General features: G+C 38.1%; 2 protein-coding genes across 2 annotated transcripts in view; both read right to left on the bottom strand.

Moving 5' to 3' along the window:
* The window catches only part of LOC131682130 (sodium/potassium-transporting ATPase subunit beta-1-like), a 50,680-nt gene extending 32,209 nt beyond the window's left edge, over positions 1 to 18,471 (bottom strand). Inside the window, exons 1-5 of the mRNA XM_058963367.1 lie at positions 17,816 to 18,471; positions 13,521 to 13,778; positions 13,283 to 13,458; positions 12,950 to 13,220; positions 12,681 to 12,877 (exon numbers count right to left, since the gene is read on the bottom strand). Of these exons, the coding sequence (XP_058819350.1) occupies positions 12,768 to 12,877; positions 12,950 to 13,220; positions 13,283 to 13,458; positions 13,521 to 13,778; positions 17,816 to 17,966 (966 nt within the window). The 5' untranslated portion in view covers positions 17,967 to 18,471 and the 3' untranslated portion in view covers positions 12,681 to 12,767. The remainder of the gene's footprint in view (positions 1 to 12,680; positions 12,878 to 12,949; positions 13,221 to 13,282; positions 13,459 to 13,520; positions 13,779 to 17,815) is intronic.
* Positions 11,156 to 11,986, bottom strand: LOC131679899 (uncharacterized). The gene has a single exon (XM_058960649.1). It carries the CDS (start codon positions 11,984 to 11,986, stop codon positions 11,156 to 11,158), a length of 831 nt encoding a protein of 276 aa, XP_058816632.1.
* Positions 18,472 to 21,703: the final 3,232 nt, after the last annotated feature.

The raw sequence follows: 21,703 nt of genomic DNA, 5'->3' as shown, positions 1-21,703 counted from the left end.
CATTACACTTGAGTGGCTTTGTATAGGGTGACGCACTTTTACTCGGGATTTTTTGGTAGTGATTTTGGCTTAGTTAGTTCTAATTCATTTAGGCTTAGTTTGGTGTAAGTTTAGGTTAAGGTAATTGATTTACATTTTAATTAATAACTATAATTTTAAGTACCATCAAACGGGGTTACTTACAATACTTTTCAACTTCAAAGCAGTATAGCTAAAATGCTGAAACTTCAGAATAATATTCAACATGTACATGCGCTAATAGGAGTATGAAGAATATTAAATGGCACTTAACAAATCAAAGTATCATTCCCTGGTTTTAGAATGGCCCAAAAAATATGCCTGTTGCAAGTAACCCCGCATATGGGGTAACTTGCAACACATGAACTTCATTGAAGTCTAATGCAGTACATTTTTTACCTCTAGTACATTGACTGAATGTACTATAATTTGGACGTTTAATTTAATTTAGTTGGATTTAGTTAATTTTACTTTATTTAAAATTCATGCCCATGTTGTTTACAAACAACAACGTTTTTGAATAGCTGTAAAATTCGATTTATTCTAGGAATTCGTAGGTAAGGCTCACTATTGGGGCTTCAACCTTCTATTGCAGAACAAATAGTTGCAAGTTTTATCCATAGAACTGAGGTTATCGCAATTAACGTGATTAGATTCCACTTGAACAGTGCTGCCAGGAATAGTTTCAGTGAACGGCGAAGATTAAATTAAAACATATCTTTGATGACTTAAAATACTATTGAAAACAGATAAAACCAATTAATTTACACTGTCAACGACTATCTTTTTTGCGTAATCGGAACATTATTAATTCTAGAGAAATCCAGTTGAGTGTAGGAAGACTTAATTTGAGCATTTTCTAGTACTGCTGGAGAAGCAAGTTCGCAAGATGACTTCCTGGTACTGTTCTGTATTTAAGGAGTTACACGTAGAGCACGAAAAAATAGTCATATTTCGGGAATTTTTCTTGACGCAATAAAGAGGTGAATCGAGATCTTGTTAAATGGGTTTTATAAAACGTGTTTAATCCACCTAATAGTGTGATGAGACATTTCTTATAACTCTTATCACTCTTCGGATATTATATCGTTTGAGAGCATTTAGAACTTGATGCTTCGCAATGTTTTTGATAACACATACTACATGGGATAGTGGCAGGACTCAGAGAATCGCTCAAATCAGCATAGGACAACATCAGTGCTAGAAATCTCAAACCAAATCAATGGGAAAGCGAAAAAATGGCCCATAAAATAGACATACCAACGAATTATTGTTAATGCTCTGTTAATAAAATATCTATATTGTGGTGGGAAAACTGAATTTTCCTAAAGGGGTTATATATTGTACTGAAACAAAAAAACGAATTTTTTTTTAATCGATTTGAAGTTTATATTTTACTCAAATTTCCAACGCGACTGAGAACTAAGAAATCAACGCTTTTTCTTGAAAAGGGCGTTACTAGCAGTGATACCGTTCAAAGAAAATCAACAGTGAATATTTCCAGATTTGGTTTTATTTCCTATTTAAGAACTATTGTGTTTTTGACATCCTAGATTGCATGATTCAGTGATCGAAACCCAAAACTTCATAAAGTATTTGAAATTATTAAATTAAAATTTGTTTTTGCTATTGAAATTTACGCCCCTTTGGCGATTGTTTACTTTTTCGGTCCCACCTATCAGCATTGAAGTATCGTTCTTACGTTTTTTTACAATAACTACCGTTTTACACCACCGATTTCGTCCGGGTTTTTTCAATAGAGATCATTGTTACTATTTACAGCTGGTATCAGTTTGATAATCCTAAAAAAATACGAAAATAACAGTTTCGCCTCTAAACTGCTAGCAAAAAAAGTATCGCCCTGTTTGTTTGCATGGAGCGTGGAGGGCGAAACTTTAAATAAACAAACAAAAATACAGTTTCGCCCGTTGTATTTTTTGCTGTAGTTTGAGAAAGAAATATCGTAGAATCAAAATTTTTAGGTTAATTTGTTGCGTTTCAAAGCCCTCATTCGCATGTATGAAAAAAGCCCTATGTTTACATTTGTAAGTATCGCCCTTTTCACAAAAAAGCGTTGAAATGAAATCGCAGCTCCTGATATCACGCTATCTCTGAAGTGCATGCATGCATAGTTCCAAATTTTACTTCGACATCGATTTTTTCTAAAGGTGACTTCCCAGTAGTATCGTTGATTTGAATTATTATCGCTAATCCTAATGCCAAAGAACAAATAAAAACCTCACGAAAACGAACCGTTTGGGAAAATCATCATCATTACTGGAACTTTCATTTTCACGAAACTTTTCGATAACCTTCCGTCACTTGCGTTAATGCACTGGGTGCACAGTAGGGTGACAGGAAAAAAATGACCCCTATCGGCCCACCTCTGCGTCGAATCCTAGTCCCACCAGGAGTACTTGCACCAAATTTGAAGCAAATCGGACAAGTCTAACTACCGGACCAACGGGCCTGAAGTTTGTATGGGAATTTTCAACAATTTACATGGAGAAAACCCACCAGCACGCATTTTCGCCGCTAGGTGGCACTGTATGCTTCGTATTATCACTGTAAGTGAAAATAAGAAGGATAATTGAATTGTCTACAACTTCTTCTGAACATACCTTTGAGCTAAACTTAACGATTATTTCACAAAAATATATAGTTCGCGGGACTCGAGTACTGATACACAACCATGCACTGCTAGGCCCCATGCAAAACTGACTCAGACATCACTTCGTTAAAAGATTAATAACTTCTTTTAACATAGCCGGATTTACTAGCAGTCTTCGACAAAGTTGTAGATAATTAAAATATCTTTCTTATTTTCACTTACAGTGATAATACGATGTAAATTGTTGAAAAATCCAATATAAACTTCAGGCACGTTGGTCCGGTAGTTAGACTTGTCCGATTTGCTTCAAATTTGGTACAAGTACTTCTGGTGGGACTAGGAATCGACTCAGGGGAGGGCCGATTGAGTTTTCAAAAATTCATCATTTTTCTGGGCAGTCTAGTGCACAGTGCTCTAAAAATCTAGCGAAATTGTCTTAGGGCACCAGCGGGTCTGTAAAGAATACTAAAAATTAATTTCTATTCCATAATTTTCAGTTCAGCAATTCGAGAGATCGTGCTCACCGCAAGCCATGAAAAATAGACTACGTTGTGAAGCGATGGTCACTATTTATTAAAAAATCACGGTTAAACAAAAAATAAAACTATTAAAAAAATTCAAATAGTTTATAATTTTCACAAACTTATTACGAAAAATTGTTTAATAAGCTTTCGTAATATTGTGTAGGAAAAAAGCTGAAAATTTGAAAATAAATCTGAGGATTATGATTGATTAAAGAACTCTGGAATTTTCTATTGGAATGTTTTCAGGCAGGAATTTGATATTGATGCTATTAGACAACTGTGAAATCAAGACCAATAGATCAGTTACATATCAGGACCCCATTCCGACAATTTATCAACAGTCCTCATGATGTTTACAACAACAGGTTATCAATCTACGGATCAGATAATGTTATTGTAATATTGAATTAAATCAGTTTGCATCAATAAATTTTCAACTCCAATCCAATTTTTTTTTTTTGGTGTGGTGGGGGGGGCTGTATGGTGTTAAACCCCAAAACCTTCTCTTGGCTACGCCGTTGCTTGGAGTTATATATTTCACTTTTCATTTTCCGAAAGGTTTCAGATCGATCCGATGGTCATAAGTTAGAAAAATTGCAGTCAGAAGGTTCGCACAAATGAACATTTTTGCACTGATAAGTTATCAAGTTCCTTCCAGACAACTTGGAAATGTTCGGTGATTATTTCTAGCGGTTGTAGATAGAAAAATGAAATACAAAATTCGATTTATCGAAATAATGTTTGGCTTATTTCAATGGATTATTACTATATTGAACAATAAATAGGCGACGAAGAGTAATCCACAAACAACAAGCCATAACTTTTAAAGTATTCAAAATAGATATTTGAAGTCTTCAGTAAAGTTATTCGCAAAAGTAAGAGCTACAAATTTGCTGAAGGCATCATTTCGTTATAATCACTTCCAAGAAAATTTGTGAAAATATCTCACTCATAGGGGGATTAATCAGCAAAAGCACAATACCAAAAGAAAGAGCATATGTCCTCCATTAAATTCTCCGAAGATACTATTGACCTAAAATAAGCCGTTTTGGCGTTAATAATAGATTACATGTTTTTGGTCATATTTCTGGCAATGGGAAATGATAAAAATCTTCCGTCCGTATTTAATGTTAAATATCTCTTTTGATAATAGTCCGATTTCAACAATCTATAGCTTGTTCGAAAGGTATTCGTTAAAGCTGTCTAAAAGCATATAAATTGTTAATCTATATTGTCAATTCCGGCAGATAATTTTAAAAAACTGCAAAAAACGCCATTTTTACGCATTCAAACATTCATATCTTAAAAACTGAACATCAGAATCAAAAACAAATTAATAGCGTTCATACTGTTTTTTAGTTCTTTAATTTAAAATTGGTTTGGATAAGATCGGTTCAGCCATTGCTGAGAAACACGAATGAGAATTTGTCCGTTACATACACACACACACAGACACACACACACACACACACACACACAGACATTGTCCCAAATCGTCGAGCTGAGTCGATTGGTATATAAGACTCGGCCCTCCGGGCCTCGGAAAAAATCTTGAAAGTTTGAGCGAATTCTATACATTTCTTTTATAAGAAATGTAAAACGTATTGAATCACACAAAATAATTTTTTCGAGCTATTTCATCACAAGATGGCGGCTGTGCAGCATTTTCCCCCATGCAAGTTTTTTTGGAAGTGGTCCATGGCCGGAAATCTATCTCCCGTAATTTTTGGCTTAGAGCCGAAAACTAAAATTTTCTGATTCTTTATGTCAATAACAAGCGACGCACATTGGATTTTTTCCCATATTTTGATTTTATGCGAAATGGCGCACTTTTAAGTGAAAAACCGCCGAAAATGTCATTAAAATCGAAACAAAATTGTTAATAAAAAAAGTTAAGCAATAAAAAATTAAAATCCTACGTTCGTCGCTGGAGAAATCTATTTGGAATATGCTGTAAAAATTTCAAAGCGATCAAAAATAATTTGTTCGAGTTACATTTCCGGCCAGTTTAAAAAAGTGGTTTCGAGAAAAAACGCGGTTAAAGTTTTCAGTACACACGGGATATACAAACAAGGCGTTGCGGCTCATTTGAAAATTTGAACATTTATGTGTTGTTTTCGTCTTCAATATTTTGGGATATCATTTTTAAGATCCTATATCACATTTTAGACTAAAAATAGAAAATCGCTTTTTTTTTAAATTCTACAGTGCTGTAATCCCAGCATTTTCATGTTTTAGTTGTAGGTCAAACCTTTAAAATGTGATTTAAAATGCTATACAGACTAGACCTGTGCGCCGCCGCGCCACGCCGCCGCCGCCGGTAATTTTTAGCGTACGCCGACGCCGAACGGTAGATCGGCGGCGCGCCGCCGATGCATTTTTCCCGCGCCGATAATTCGCGAACTCTAAAATTGTTGACTCTTAATTTTATCCACAAATCTAGGAACATTGTCTATGGACCGAATATACCACGTTAACTGATTGATGATTTATCACATCTTGATCATTATTTGGTATTAGGGGTCGTCAATTGGATTACTAAATTAAAATAATCTTGATATTTTCTCGAAAACCATTAGACGACACTCGTTACATAATTCAAAGATCCATCCTTGCTTCGTCAACTGGTTATGATTGTGAGCATATAAGTTTCAATTCACCATTCGTGTGCTTGAAATTTCACTGGAACGCAGTGTATTATTCATTGATTTTTTAACCGATTCTTAATTCCTAATATGCTACAAACGATTCACCAGTCGAGTTCGTGAAACTGTTCATGATGTAATCCATGAAGTAATTAATTTTCCACATAACCTTATTATACTTACGTAAACAATTACAAGGAACTCATACCTCATCTTCCCCTATTCATGGATTATTCGCTCTGCTTTTTGGTTTTGAAATTTCTATGTGAGCTATTGTATACAACTGCTAGCAACCAGTCTCATAGGCACGAGCATTAGATACAAAGACATTACTAGCACCTGTAACCCTGTTATTCCTTTGTTAAAATTCAGAGAAATGTTCGGAATTAAACGAAACTGTGCTGAGCAAAATACATTACCTAGCCACAATTCATGTCCGTGAAATAATTTAGAAAACTATAAGACACGTGACTCTGTGTAAAAAATCCAACGGTAAGCTCAAGACTAAAATATCACGATAACACGACGAGAATTTACGAAAATCGTTGCACGTTGTTCAATTCTTGACTGTTTTAGTCAATAAAGTCAATACAAATCAATGTTTCATTTTCAATACGAGGTTTATTTATAATTGATTGAATCGTGACCTATTTTAAAAAAAATTTCTCGAAGAATAGTTGAGCAATGTGATCTTGACTTTTCGCGACGCTGGTGCACAGATGTGGCGATGCAGAGGGTAAGATTTATAGTCTCATAAATTATTCATCGTGTGATCTAGCCCCACTCAAGAAAGATTTTCAGTGCCAGTTGCACCAGCCCGGTATCACAGACAAATAAGACGTAACACGAGATGAATTTTTATCACTCGTAGAAAAAAACGGTCGATTTCAATTACAAATCGGTGGCGTTATTGAAGAGATTTTGACACAGAGCTAAATGCGTTACTTATTTTCCGCACCCACCCGAAAACGTTACGGTCTTTTTAATCTCATGCAAACCAAAACAAACAATATGGGCCGGAAATGTGAAATTCATTCTTGTCGAAGTGCCCAAGGTGGGAGTTGTTCACAACCATTTCTTAAGTTACAACACGATGCCGATCGGTGAGTAAGCACATAACAGGATGTTAGTAATTTAATTGATTCGGTGTATCGAATGGATTAGAATTTGTTGGTCCCCGGAACTGCTGGAGAAATTGGCGGGGTGCAGGTGCTACGAAAACTAGAGATACGCTCAGACCATTTTCAATCAGACTTGTTTTGTGATCAGTTTCATCCTAACAGGAGCTAACACGTCAAGTCGTGGAATGATTATGATTGATAGTAACTGTATATTTAGGTTTCGTCAGGGTGTAGATCTGTAGGATTCCAGCACATCGAGCATACTTTGCACTCAAGATAGAAGTAGACCGTACGTTGTAAGAAAATGTAGTACCAGGGAATCGTATTTCTTATCATCGTGGCGATTTTGTACTTACAAGAAGTAAAAGTAAACACCAGCCTGGAAAATGAAGTAATGTGTCTACCTTGAAAAGTGTCCTTACACGATCATTAAAAGTGACATTTCTGCGCAGTAATGCCAACAATAACGCCTTGTGTTAGTGTTTCTGATATCTGTGGGATTCTAAAAGAGCGACGGTAAACAACCCAGGGACAACTTGACAGATAGTGCTTGTTTCATATATGCACCACCGATTTGATGGTGGCGCTAGTATGCCTTCTCGAAACGAAAAAGTTTCAAGAGAAAAGCGTTTTTCATTACGTGTGTTATGAACGCCGTCAATGCGGCTAGAACAACATCTAGAAAAAACTTATTCCAAAATGTGAATAAAGAAAACTATTATTAGAGAATAAATTTATCCCTAACTGATAACCGTCAGCAAAGTTACATAAATCTTATTATATATTTAGCTGGAAGTCGTTGTTTTTAACAACCGGCTTTCTTCCTTCCTAAACATGTTTTGGTTTTCTTGTTGTGTGAAGTTTGAAATCGTTAAATCATTGGTGCTTTTTATCTCGAGAAATGTAAATGAAAAACATTTTGGCCAGTGAGAGTACATCACCACCAAGCTTAACAATTCGTTTTGAATAGAATTTGTGTTTTTATCAGAATTCTTGCAGCAAAAAGAAATGGTAGAAATGCTTAAATTGATTATTTTCCACAGATATGGAAAATAATAAATGGGATGCGCCTTTTTCAAATTTTGCTCCATTCGAGGCGCCATGACATCACCAAATCACCCCAAAATTTGCTTATGAATTCAATATATGGGAGCTGTCAATTGTCTCCGGGCTTACGGTAAAGATGACTAAATAGAAACAAAAAACAATGGAACGACAACAACAATTAATTTCCTCAAACAAAACAAAAACTGTTTTACCGTTGCTTATTTTCCCAAATATAGAACAATAAATAATTATTTTGGGTCATTGAAATACAGTCGTTACTCTGCATTCTTCAAATTTGTCAATTGCTATCATTATTTCATGCAAAGTCGTAGTATGCGACATCGACAATTTTTCTATTTCGTTCTTCAAATTTTACAACTGTAAAAATTGTTCCACCTTTCATTTATTATCTTGCATTTGGCAAGCAGGGTGGGCACTATTGGAGCTTCAGCTGAAAAAAAATTGATATGGTTGCGAGAATTACATTTTGTGCAATGTGTTCAACAGATGTCGCTAGTACATCGTGGGCGATGATTTTTTTAGATTTTCTTTAAGCTGTAACGTTTGTTTGTATGTGCTGTGAAGTCTGTTACAATAGAAACCGAAAATTTGGGAAAGGAATTGTACTGTTAAGTTTTTTATTAGTTACCTAGGCGTTAATATTCGTCACGCCGACACACGCCGGCGCGCCGCCGCCGATAGGGTCCAATGGCGCCACGCCGCCAACGCCGCCGCCGCCGGCCAAAAATGTCGCTTACGCCGCCGCCGATTAAAAATGCATCGGCGCACACCTCTAATACAGACTGTTATTTGAAACGCTCAATCAGTCAACTGGCTCAAGGCATAATAGTAATAAGACAAAATACTGTTGCATGTTATCCAACATGGGTAGTTAACATAGTTGAATCGTTATCTTGTGTTCGTTTGAGATGGTAAACAAACATGTACCAAACAGTAACGTTTGCTATTGTATACTCGATCTGTACGTAAGAGATACAAATGATATGCTATTACCATTGAAGTCTAGTCTAGTCTACACATACACAGCCAATACATGTAGGGATCCTGGAAAATTGCAGACGTTCGTCCACAATTTTTCTTGTCATTATTAATGTTTGTGGCACATATTGAATATGACACAAGCATTAAAGCGGCCAGACCAACTATGCAGCGTACAAAATAAAGATGATTGGAAATTATACGGCAATCAAATTATGCATTTAATGAATAATTTAATCAACGGATTATTTTGAACTTTGAATAAGGAATAAACGTGGACAACCGTACATAACCGTTTCAATTTGATGGGGGTTTGATAAATCGTTGGGAGTGACTTTGCTAAGAGGGTTAATGTCACTCCTTTGGTTCCTGGAATGGTACAGAGGTATTTAGCCTTTTTTTTTACAATGGAGAATACATTTACGTACTAGCCCAGTACACGTGCTATTAGTTGATGCCAAGCTACCACACGGGGTGTACTGGGGGTGTGTCGGGCTCTAATGGTGACGCAGCCATTAATACCGACTAAACTCCATTGGGCTCCGCCATTGTTGGTATTTAGCCCTGTCATGGCTAATGAGCCAGGTTATAGCGCCTTTACTCGCTCTCTGAAATAATGGTAGAGTAAATTGACGAAATGATAGAGAAAGTTGACTAAACATAATGACAAAAACGCCTAAACAACTAAAAGCACGCAAAATGTTTTCACTCATTTAATCATCTAATGAAAAGTGATTCTAATTTTAATCCTGAGAGTTTTGATTTAATCACTATGTTGTTGGCATACTATTGGTAGGTATGACTTTTGAGAGAAATACTGCAGAGGCACGTAAATAATCAGAACGAGCTCACCGATAATAAATCTGAAGACTAATAAAATCCTACTTCAAAGAGACATCCTCCTTGTTTCGATTCCTAAGGCAGGTTTGGTGTATGTCACCCCTCTGATTTTGTCTGCAATTGCTGAGATGCTTTGGAATGGACCATGTCAGGCGACGAAACACCAGAGCCGGCATATCTGTAGGAGCCGACAAAAGCCAGCATAGTATTTAATAGTGCCATCACCATTGCTCCAGCTGTCGGCGTCGGCGTCGATTGTGACTGGATGCTCCGTGCCAATGAAGACTTTGAAGACGATATTGTAGATGCAAACTGCCACTACTGCTGCTGTGTAGGAGCTCTCCGGCGAAACGCCACTATCAGTGTTACACACTATAATCGCTTCGGGTCTAAGGGTGGCCCTGGGCCAGTCACCCTTTCCTCTGCTGTTGCCAATAAGGTGGCAGCAGAATCTGCCACTATCACTGATAAGTCATCGAAGGATCTCGAGGATTCACACACAGGCGACTTGACCACTGTGCTTCGGTGGTTATTCACTGGTTTGTATAGCTCCATGCACCACATTTAAAACTATCTTGTATTTATTCGACGGAAATTTTTGTTCGTGAAAAAACGCGACAGTTGAAAACTCACGTCCATATATTACCATTGAAGTGGGGCTAAACACGACATTCAAGTTTCTTTTCTATTGAAATATCTCGAAATGCAGAAGAGTACCCTGTCGTGCTAAAGAAACCGAAAATAATGACTGATAGTATATGATTATCTTTTAAGATATGCTAACATTTGACAGCTATAGGGTTAAATTGCAAACATTACTAGCGTTGCTGAATTCATCTGAACAGAAACATGTTGAAGTGTTGCAAGTTACTCCGTTTGACGGCAATTCACTCCTCAACATTCCGCCACCTTGAAGTAACACGGATACTACAAATGTACATTTTTATCATTACCATCTTACGGGCTACGTTTACGGTATCGGAAGCAAGGTTAGCTTGAGGACTGGACGATCAACTGAATCGGACGTGGCTGTTTTCAGAGTGACGAAGCGAACGACTCCATTCTAGTACGGATGCACCTGGGTGATTTTCCCAAGTGTCCATTGGGTTGGCGGTAGACATTCATCCTTGATCACCACAACTCGTCCGGGTTCAATGGTGACTGTGGGGTGCTGTTTCGTCCCAAGCAACCAAAAGTTCGTATAAGGGAGTTGCATAAGCTTCCCGTCTAAAGTAATTTTGCAATACGTTTTGTGTTCTAATAGCGGCTTAAGCAGCTTTCAAGTTCCATTAAAGCTTGTGCAGCTTGAAAGTACGCTACGAACTTTATGTGAACTTTAAAGTGTGCTTTTTAAGTATTATCCGAACTTGTGGTTGCTTGGGGTGGCTCGTGACTGCAGTTCTGAGTGAACTGCCAATGCGACAGTCTATTATCCGGTACATCGGACAGCGACGGTTCTGGAACGTCTAGTAGGCTGATTCCTACCAGGAAATGGACTGGAATCAGGGCTTCCAGGTCTGACGGACCGGACGGTATGGCGGTGAGAGATTTGAAGTTTAGACACATCTCGATCTGGGCGTGTATAGTTATCATGTCCTCGTAGCTGACATTCATAATGCCGATCTCACGCAGCAGATGGTGCTTAGCTGACTCGACGGCTGCTTCCCACAGACCACCGAAGTGCAGAGCGAGAGGTGGAATGAAACGCCACGTGATCTCATTCTCGGAACACCAGTCGAGGATCATCTTTCGTCCGCCCTGAACAAACTTTAGCATCTGGTGGATTCGGTTAAGCTTGTTGGACGCTCCCTTGAATTCGGTGCCGTTGTCGCTATGGATCTCCCTCATTCTTCCTCTGCGGACGCCGAAACGGCGAAGGGCTACCATCAAAGCTGGCGTGGATAGGTCAGAGACCATTTCGATGTGGACAACGCGAGTGGAGAAATACACGAAGATTGCGATGTATACCTTCGTCGGTACATGGTTGCGTAGTGGTGATTTAATGTAGACAGGCCTACAATAGTCTACACCGCATACGGAAAATGGTCTGGTTGGCAAAACTCGCGAGGACGGTTGGTCTGCTACGGTTTGTTGGATCAAACGGGACTTGCTACGAAAACACGTGTGGCACTGTTGGTACGTGCAACGACCGAGGTCACGTTCTCCAATCACCCAGAACATCGTGATGCATCGTGGTTGGCGTCAGCTGTGGTCATGCGTGCAACAGATTGTAGTGGTAGTGCTTCTTCCGAAATTGCGGCGTGCTCGAGTTTCCCACCGACTCGAATAACGCCGTCTTTGTACATTGTCGGTTTCAGCCACATCAATGACGCTGGAAGAAGATTACGTCGGTATATTTTGGATAGCGCCATGGAGAACATCTCACGTTGAGTAACACGGCATAATGCTATATCGGCCTCGCGTAGATATGATGTGGAAATAGACTCAAACGGCTCTATTTTGGTCCTCTGGACGGCAGCTCGTAGAGAGCGGATATATTGCATCCAGTACGCGATGGAATGTGAACTCGCAAGATAATTACTTTCGTTGAGCTTTACACAGTTCGGGATCACTGCGGCAGAAAGCTTATTTTCAGCAATATTGGTTCCCCCGCGACATACTAATATATAATACTAAGTTATCGGATGGTACCTTCATCACGGATGAATACCTTTATCACGTATATAAAAATTTAGTTATCATATAAGTGTTAATTAAAATTTGTCTGACCTAACACGTGCATTTTCTGTTGGGAATAGCACAAGTCTAATTTTTGATGGAACATAACCGTTCGTCTACATTTCTACGTTTTGATTCGATGCTCTTTCATGGTCAAAATGTAGGAAGTTAAAAGTCCAAAGATTGTGAAGCTTACCTGTTTATTCGAGAAGAAAATTAAAACATATATCCTTCCGTTTAGATATTCTGTATTCATTCTAATAACATAAAAACATTGTGTGTATCAGTCGATCAACAATGAAAACAGCACCGAACCCATACGAAGTCGGGAGCCTCCATGGTAAGCGATATTCTTGGCCCACGCACGACACTCAACAAAAATGTTTTGTTTTCCTGAAAATAACAAACAAATAATAAATAATAAACATTAAAGTTCCTTACATCTCAAATATTAAAGTTCCTTACGTTTCGGAGCAACAAATTGTACTGCCACCAATGGACCAAGGTAACCTTTGGTGTTGGTGTATGGATAGTAGTAGGATGCAATCCCATGGCTAGGGTAGAACGCGAATGGTCCAGTAGCTTCACGATCACCCGGATATACTCCGTTGCATGAAACCCATATCTGTTTCCTCTCAACCTCCGGGATGCTTTTTATGTATTCCACCAAATCTGACGGCATATTTTCCGGTAAATCGTTCACATCGTCAAAATATTCCGGAATCCATCCATATATCTGTAGATGTAGTAGATGTAGATGTATCACTTTATTATTCTTCAAGTATATTAATAAATTACCCGATTCAGTTTCAAGAAAATGCACGGCTGCGATTCATTATAACCGTACCGATTTGACGGTGAGCATGGACCGAGATTGTTAACGTCGAAGATGCATGATTTCCCGGTCGGTCTCTTTTCGCCAAAATTACATTTCACGAGATTTTGATCTGCTCCCGAGCTTAAGTTGCGGTACGCTGGAATAAACGAGGAAAATAAATCCCAGTTCCAGGTTTGGGCGATGATTGCCTGTACTTACGCTCCAAAAACGTATCAAGCCTTGTGATCCAGTAATCCATTTCGGTTTTATTGTGCTGCTTGAAGTGAACGAATCCCGCCTTTCGCACATCATCTGGCAATGGGCGATATCCGAGGCCAGGGTTTACGCCGATTAACGACTCTTCTAGTTGGTACTTTGGATAATTATCATTCAACGTATAGAATAGGCCCTCCATGCAGGCCCAGAACATGCTGAATAGAACAATAAAGTAGATTCCATAGAAAAGGAATAGGTACCCTGGAAGAAAAAGATTAAGTTGACATCTGATATTTATGGGTTGTGAGCTCAGGGCTTTACAGTTGAGTCAGTTATGAATATTCATTTTAAATGCAATAAGCAGTTAATTAGTGTGGATCCAGTATTTTGAGTTTTTTTTGTATAGGCTTACATAAATAGTGAACTATTATTCTCCAACTGCCAAAATTAACACTTTTCGAGCAGAAAGGTGATCATGACACATCATGGTTATATCTGGACAGAATATTCGTTTATTCAACACGACCCAGTGCGTTAGTTTGATTGAACCATGATTCCTTTATATATCTAATCTTTATAATCTGAAAAGAAATCATGAATATGTCTTTCGGATTTCGTGCTCGCGAATTGTTAGGAGAACTGCTGCTGGACGGCCAAGTTAAGATTATATTCAAATAATTACTGATATGTTTCTCGTAAGATAATACTTCATGTTATATTTCTGCACTTTTTTCAGGCTGCGGATGAAATGTATATAAAGTGAGGGTAAGGCGGTCAGCTTGGAGATCCCTAGTCCACAAAATATTACTCTATATTTTAACTAACGATTCGCTATTCCTGATTGTGTACCAATGTTTTAAGTTTCTTCTGGAGGTTCCACAATGGCCGTAAAGGATGAAGTCCAATTCTACACTAAGTAACAGCAAGTATTAATGTACCGGCTCTTCCACGCCAAGGTATAACTTCCAAATCTTTGGTTTAAAAACCGTATTTAAAGTAAACTTTCCTGTAGGAAATTTTTTGAATTGGTCTAAGATGAAGCTGTTGAATTACACAAAAAGTTTTTTGTGTAGCAAGCGATCTGTAGATGTGTCAGTTTTTTTTATTAAATCTGGAACCGTCTACCGACAAATCTACATTAGCAAATACCCCCAAAAAACTTCTTGATGTCTCATAAAAGTCTGACACTAGCTTTGTACTACTTTTGCTTTCCTAAACAGTGGTAAACATTTGAACACTCCAGAACTCCACTTTGTCAGAAAATGTAGGGCTATCGGAAGCTAAAACTTCGTAAAATCTTCAAAATCATCCAGTGCAGTCACGCTTTAGAGTTTGAACCGCTCATATGGTAGTCAGTCTTTGCCAGTATTGCTCTTCTTCCATCCATTCTTCCATCCTGCTATTAATTTTTTTTCCAAATTAGAAACGCATGAACTTTGAAGGGGACAGTCTCATATAAAATTTTCAAAAAATGGATTTTTTTTGTTCGATTACTTATGCATACAAAATATTTGTGTGAACTTTGAGCTTGAAGTTGGAAAAAATAACGGAAGATTACTGGGTAGGGAAAGTTATGAAATTTTCTCTTACTCCATTGTGGACAAATAAAACATATCATGCAGCCATTGAGTTTTCTATATTCTTGCATGTTAACGACAGACTTGATAATAGTGAATTTGAAGAGGTATTAGTAAACTTGGGGAAAAATTACTGCTATAAACTGGCTAATGATTTTAAGGAATGAAGAAAATGTTGAAGCTGCCGTAAACATCTTCTACAAAATATTATTTGAAGTCATTCACGAAGATATACCATTGAAAAGAAGAAGGCGCCACAATAACTCAAAACATCCCATCTGGTTTAATTGAGAAATCGAAAATTTGAAAAATCGTAAGCAAAAAGCACACAAAATCTACAAAAAATATATAAGCGAAGATAACTTAAAAAACTATTTAAATCTATGCGATCAATTGAACCTTGCTCTTGATATCGCGTTTGAAAAGTACAATGCAAAAACAGAACGAAATATAAAAACATGCCCAAAAACTTCTTTAATTATGTAAAAACTAAAATAAAATCAGCGGCCAAAGCTGGTGAACCCAACAAAACTAACTTCGACCAACCAAAATAATAAGGGAAAGAGCAGCTATAGACTAGGGGGGTATCCCTAGGGCCTTTCAACTTTCGTCTCATTAACAGAAATCATAGCATAAAAGTGTAGACAAATTTACATCTTAGGTTTATTATTAGTATTCCTTACATCCTCCTTATCCGAACTTTTACTGTCCACGCTGTTGAACTGCTGACGGTCGGTGAACTTACGTGTCGTCTGACACGTGCGGCACTTGTCGGCACATGCGATAGTTGTGTGTCGACTTGTAGGTGGCGTTACTAGTTGCGGTGCATACGGTGGTACCGGCTTACCGGCAGATGGCGGGAACCACGTAGTCGATTTGATCGATTCGGTGGTTGATTCGCCGAGCACTAGACGGTGACACTGGCGGTGGTGCAGATCTAGAATTCACTTTTGGTTCAGGTGGAAAACGTTTGTTTGAAGAGGGAATCTTCGAACGGTTCCGCATTTTATTAGCTTTCAGATGTTTTAAAATTTTTGTAGCATTTTACATCTAAGGTTAATTAAGTACATCAATTGCATTTTTCTCTTGTACCGTTCTCGTTCGTTCACTTTGTGAGCGTCTTCTATCTATTTCTGCTCTATATTCATTAATCCGTCTGAAACTGCACTATCTTCTTAACCAATGTACTAACCGTTTAAACGTCTGTTGTGTTTTATAGCCGGTTTAGGACCAGAGACTGAGAACGCGAGAAAACTAAGCCTAATGAAAGTTGTATATATTGGTAAGGTGAAAAGGTATCGTTGTAACCTCGTTACAACTGAATCTCCTGGTGGTTTCCCTGATTTTGGCAGCAAAACCTGCTTCTGAATCTTCCATCTATTCGGGAAGCAACCTTCGTCCAGGCATTTTTGTAGCACTGTACTTAACATGTCTTCGGTGCTACATTAGGGATACCGTTCGAACCGAAAGCTTTCGTTGCTTTCAATTCTTTTGCCATGATAAACTCGTCGTTGGAGACCCGATTGTCACCACGCGAAAAGAGACCCTTCATTATTTTCCACCGCCGCTCGCCAGTTCTCACTCTCTGCGTTACAGTGTAAGGCTCACTAACTTGCCAGTTCATGTTATTCATCTGCGACGGAATGAAAAATGTTGAAATGATAGATTCTTGACCCTCTTTACGGAATGTGCTAGCGGAACCTTCGTTGCACAACTTTACATTCAACTTTGCCAGGGCTTCCAGCAAGCTGTTACCTCTCGCGTTGATCAGCCTGCAACCCCATTCCACGGTCCTAGCATTAAAGTCTCCTCATACAATAATCGGTGTTCGTCCGACTAACGAGTCAGTTAGTCTTGGCGATCATGAAGCCTTCGTGTGTGATCTTGGACCACTTGGACAGGAAAACTTCCCATCACTGTGATTGCAACCATCTCTGCTCCATTAACCACCCGGTTACCACAATCGGGAAGAACACGATGCGGCTCTGTAGTAATTGCAAAATCGCAGTTTATTTTTGTTGTCGACTGACACAACAGTTGCTGTGAAATGTCACAAATGCATCAAGTGGTCCTACTCACACTCCTTTGTGCATCAGAGCATGCACTTTGGTTGCTTTGTTGCAGTCTCTTCCAATGTATCCCTTCTCCTCGCAAGCACATATCCAAATTTTTCTCCCTATCCCGCCTGTTTTTCAGCTTCCTCTTAATTCCCACAAGGAATTTTCCTTAAGGTCTTGGCAATGTAGGAAATAAAAAAGAATTTCAAGGTACGCGTTGTCAACTGATTTATATTATTAGTTCAGTACTGCTTATCGTTTTGGATATTCCGCCTTAAGGAAGGTGGATCATTATTTCTGTACTGTTTTAGGACGCAAGATATATTCATCGTTCTTAGAACGGTTATATGAACTGAAATGTTAGGATCGCAATCTTCGCGACACTTAATTTACACTTATCATAAATCAAATACACAATTATAGGTATGCAGGGATGTAGCACGTTCCATAACTTTTCACTTATTTATCACGTAAAGTATAAATTCTCTGGCAGAGTAATCAATAAACTACATGACACTAGGATCGTTGTAGCAGTTTCAGATTTCATCCATTAACAATAATAGAAAACTTAACTAACGGTCTAATTTCAAACTACTTGGATGGTACTATGCATATTGGGTTGATCATTGAATGCTCGAACTAATTATGAACGATTCTAACTTACACCAACTCTGTCTAGTGCGACCAAAGAATTTTCCATCTCGTTCGTCATAGATAATCTGTTTCCAGGTTTTTGGTTCAGGTTTTTGAGGAAACACAAACGTGTACTCAGAGAGCTTTCCGACTTGTTTCTCTTTAGATCGTTTTGTAGCCATATTGCTGACGGATAGCAGATTCAACAACGCAGGTACTTGGGAGATTCGTTACACTTTTCGTACTTTTTGCCCTATCAGCACATTCGGCCAAAGAACTCAGCGGCAACAATCAATCCGAAGAGGTACTGCATTCACAAGGGAAGATAATCGGAAACTGGACACTGTTTGAAAAGTTGCTTTAGAGTTACTTTTTCGAGGGTGATTTGATAATTATCACATCACCACTTATCCAGAGCCGGGACATACTGCATCATAGATTGGTGATAACTGGTACAAGACCAAATTAAACCAACCTTTAGCTATCCGTGTGAAGTTGATGTTAAATAATTTTCAAGCTTTCTTGGTGATCATGAAGTGGCTCCCCGCAAAGTGCTAATTTTTATCGATGGCTACCTTCAGCGATTTCAGCACGTGGTTGGATGGAATTGTACATAGAACACAAAGAAGCTTAAAATTATGATTGATAGCAATATTTTGGGAATATTAATGTCAAATGTGAAATAGAGAAAACTAAAGCTTTTGAAAAAAATATTACTATTTTTCGATTCAAGTAAACTTTTATGTAACACACCCTTGACAAATTGTCATTAGATTTTTCACATTTTCACAAATTTCTTTTTAATTAGTATTCAATTTTATTGCTGTTGAAGACCATGTTAACATGTCCAGTTAAATTGTTTTTTCAGTCCCACCCCCTTAGGCAGTTTCAGAGCTGCAAAATTTGAACAGATTGTTTTAAACTTGAAGGAGGGGCAAATCTCAAATCATGCCCTACTATGTTCAATTTGCAGTTGTTCGTTTGCATCACTCAATCATTTTCCTTAAATTTTCCATTTGATTGACCCTGTGAATATCTCTCTACTGGGGTATTGACTAGGTTTTTCAAGCAAAACTACTCTGAACATACTTCTTACTGTTCATGTAAGCTTGAAAACGCAAAACATATCGACATTTAACCTAAACTGGCCCCTACAGAGCAGATGACAACTTTGGTTGGTGAATGAAAAAGCATCAATTTGAAATGAAGATGTACGGTTTAGATATGAAAATGCCGCCAACTTTGAATTGAAAGTTAATGATTTAGAAAGGTTTGAATTTGAATTATGGTTCAGGTGGATTGAGCTGAAAGTTGGCATTTGAAAATGAAAATTTGCATCGCTGGGCAGTTCAACAAAACGTTCGTTGGAAACCTGCCTATCCTTTATTTTCGACTTCAATCAGCGCATTCTTTGATTTCATTGATCTGGGTAGCATTTAAATTTCGTTAACGAAAGAGAAGCTAGCATTCCTGCAACAATCAATGTTTCGATTGAACACTGCAATGTTAAATTTTGTCTCCATGTTTGCGGCATTTCGGTTTTTTTTTGGGAATGATCTATATTGACTTTAAATATTCATTAAAATCTGTTGAATTGGGATACTCGTTCACTAGAATCGAGAGAAGATGAATGTTTAAACGATTTTCTTTATGTTAGTGGCAATGGGGAAACAGACAACGAATAGGTGGAATAGCGGGGGTGAAAACTCAATGTAGTAAGTATTCAAACCTTTGAGCGGGAGGCTGGGGCAAGTACCTGCAAACATTTTCACTTGGGAGCAGACGAATTGGTCATCTGAGAAGTTTCAACATCCGCACTACTTCTCATAAGCAGTTTCAGTTTTCTAATTAAAGCTGTGCTATAGAATAGGGTATTGCTTGAGCGTCGGAGTTGCTAGGAATGCTAGTTCGATTCGGAATTTAAGCCTAGTTGATAGCGATTTATTGCAGCTGTTACCACGGTTGGTTGTTCGCTGGTATACAAAACCAAATGTTGAATTGAAGGATAACCCTAATTTGAATACTCATCATTCTAAAGGGTGGTTTTTATATTTTTTTTTTCAATAGTGATTTTTTAATGACCGAGTTGACATATCAACTTAATATTTTTTTAATTAGTTTAGTTTTCTCACCAATTTCATCTTGCCAAAAATATTTGCTTGAACAACGTCTACAATGCTCAATCGAAAGTGGCTTTTCGGTAAAAAATATGTTTTTTTCGCGATTAGCTGGCAAAAATTCATATTTTTAGATGCATCTAATAAAGTCAGTGTGGTGCAGTTTGTACATGAATGACATGCTGGGTTCATTTTCCTTAAAAAATAAATTGGAAACAAGATCGGCGTCATTTGCGGGCAATATCGAGACATGGTAAGGGATCATCCATAAATGACGTAGCATTATATGGGGGAGGGGGGAGTTTTGTATTTTGTGATGATGTGTGACGACAGGGGGGTAGGGGGTCATGTCATGCTACGTAGCTTTTTTAAAGGGGAATAACTAACATCGTTTTACATTTCTTAAAAAAAAATTTGCCGGGACAAGGGGGGGGGGGAGAATTACCGTCAAGCTACGTAATAACTAGAGGGCATTTAAAGGTTTGAGACGAAATGCTACGATGGGGGAGGGGGGTGTTAAAAATCACTAAAAAAATGCTACGTCATTTATGGATCGTCCCTAAAGGTCTGGTTGCTTCTAAATATTGTTACGCCTGATTTGGAAAACATGAGGCAACAAGTCAAACGGCCGTTGCAACCATCGATTTGTTGAAGATGATGTTCAATAGACAAATCCTATCGAAAAACTATAATGCCGACTGGTTGCCTCGTTGCTGCGATTTGACATCCTTTTTTTTTTTCATGGTGTTATGTTAATTTTTTCGTCCACAGCGATAAACCGCAAGCAACTGATGAGTTACAGGCCAACACTTAATGCGTTATTCACGAAATGTCTTTCACAGGCGATATGAAATCGACATTTTTTCCGGGAAATGATAGCACGGACTTGTTCGCAAAGCTGGGCTAGCTTTAAAAAGCAACATTTACGAAAATTTAATTTGCTTAATTTGTTTTAAGATTAATCATCATTGGATACTCAAAAATTGGAAAATCTCTTGGAGCAATAGGGCAGTGATTCTCAACCTGGAGCCCGCGGACCCCTAGGGGGCCGCGAAGTCGTTGCTGGGGGTCCGCGAAGAAAAATATATTTATCGGGTGCAGATTGAAATTTCAAGTCTTGTTTCCTAACAAACTGTAAATAACATATTGATAGCCTACAAAATCGATGTTTATTCGTGGGGGTCCGCAGCAACCCAAGGCAATTTCTAAGGGGTCCGTGGTACGAAAAAGGTTGAGAACCGCTGCAATAGGGAACTAGAAAGATTACTATATTCGATAGTTCTAGAAATATCGATGAAACCTTGGTGCAATGGGATGAATGTGGATCGTGAGTTCATTCATGTCCCGACTCACGTTAAATTATTATTAGTTGGATGCGCATCTGCGACGTATTGGGCTCGTGGATTGTACGATAACGAACAGATCGCCAGGGCCCGCGCCGCTCATTGTTTCGCCTGGGTTCCGTTCATGAACTTTCTTCAGACCCAAACTTTTCGGTACGGGATGTTTTAGCATATCGAGATGTTTCCTAAATGCCCCTTATTTACCGGTTCTTGAAATTTATGAAATTTCAATTTATACTTGTCCTAGCGGTACTTCAAAACAATAATGTTTTTTTGTTCGTTTATTTGATATTGCTCGACATTCTTATAGCTATTGAGAAGCCGGATATCATAAAATACGTTAAATTTAACATAAATCAATACACATTTATAGTAATTAACTAATTGTAACAAATTAGTGACTTCAAGGGAATATTAATAACCCTAGTGTTGGGATTTTTATTTATTAATTTATTTATT

Source organism: Topomyia yanbarensis, chromosome 2 (genome assembly GCF_030247195.1).
Source record: "Topomyia yanbarensis strain Yona2022 chromosome 2, ASM3024719v1, whole genome shotgun sequence".
Lineage (NCBI taxonomy): Eukaryota > Metazoa > Arthropoda > Insecta > Diptera > Culicidae > Topomyia > Topomyia yanbarensis.
The sequence above is the reverse complement of the archived record's forward strand: the minus strand, read 5'-3'. Positions and strand labels throughout refer to the sequence as shown.

Bases quoted from the DNA above. Each gene is read 5' to 3' on its own strand.
- LOC131679899 (XM_058960649.1), bottom strand. From the start codon at position 11,986: ATGTTCTGGGTGATTGGAGAACGTGACCTCGGTCGTTGCACGTACCAA.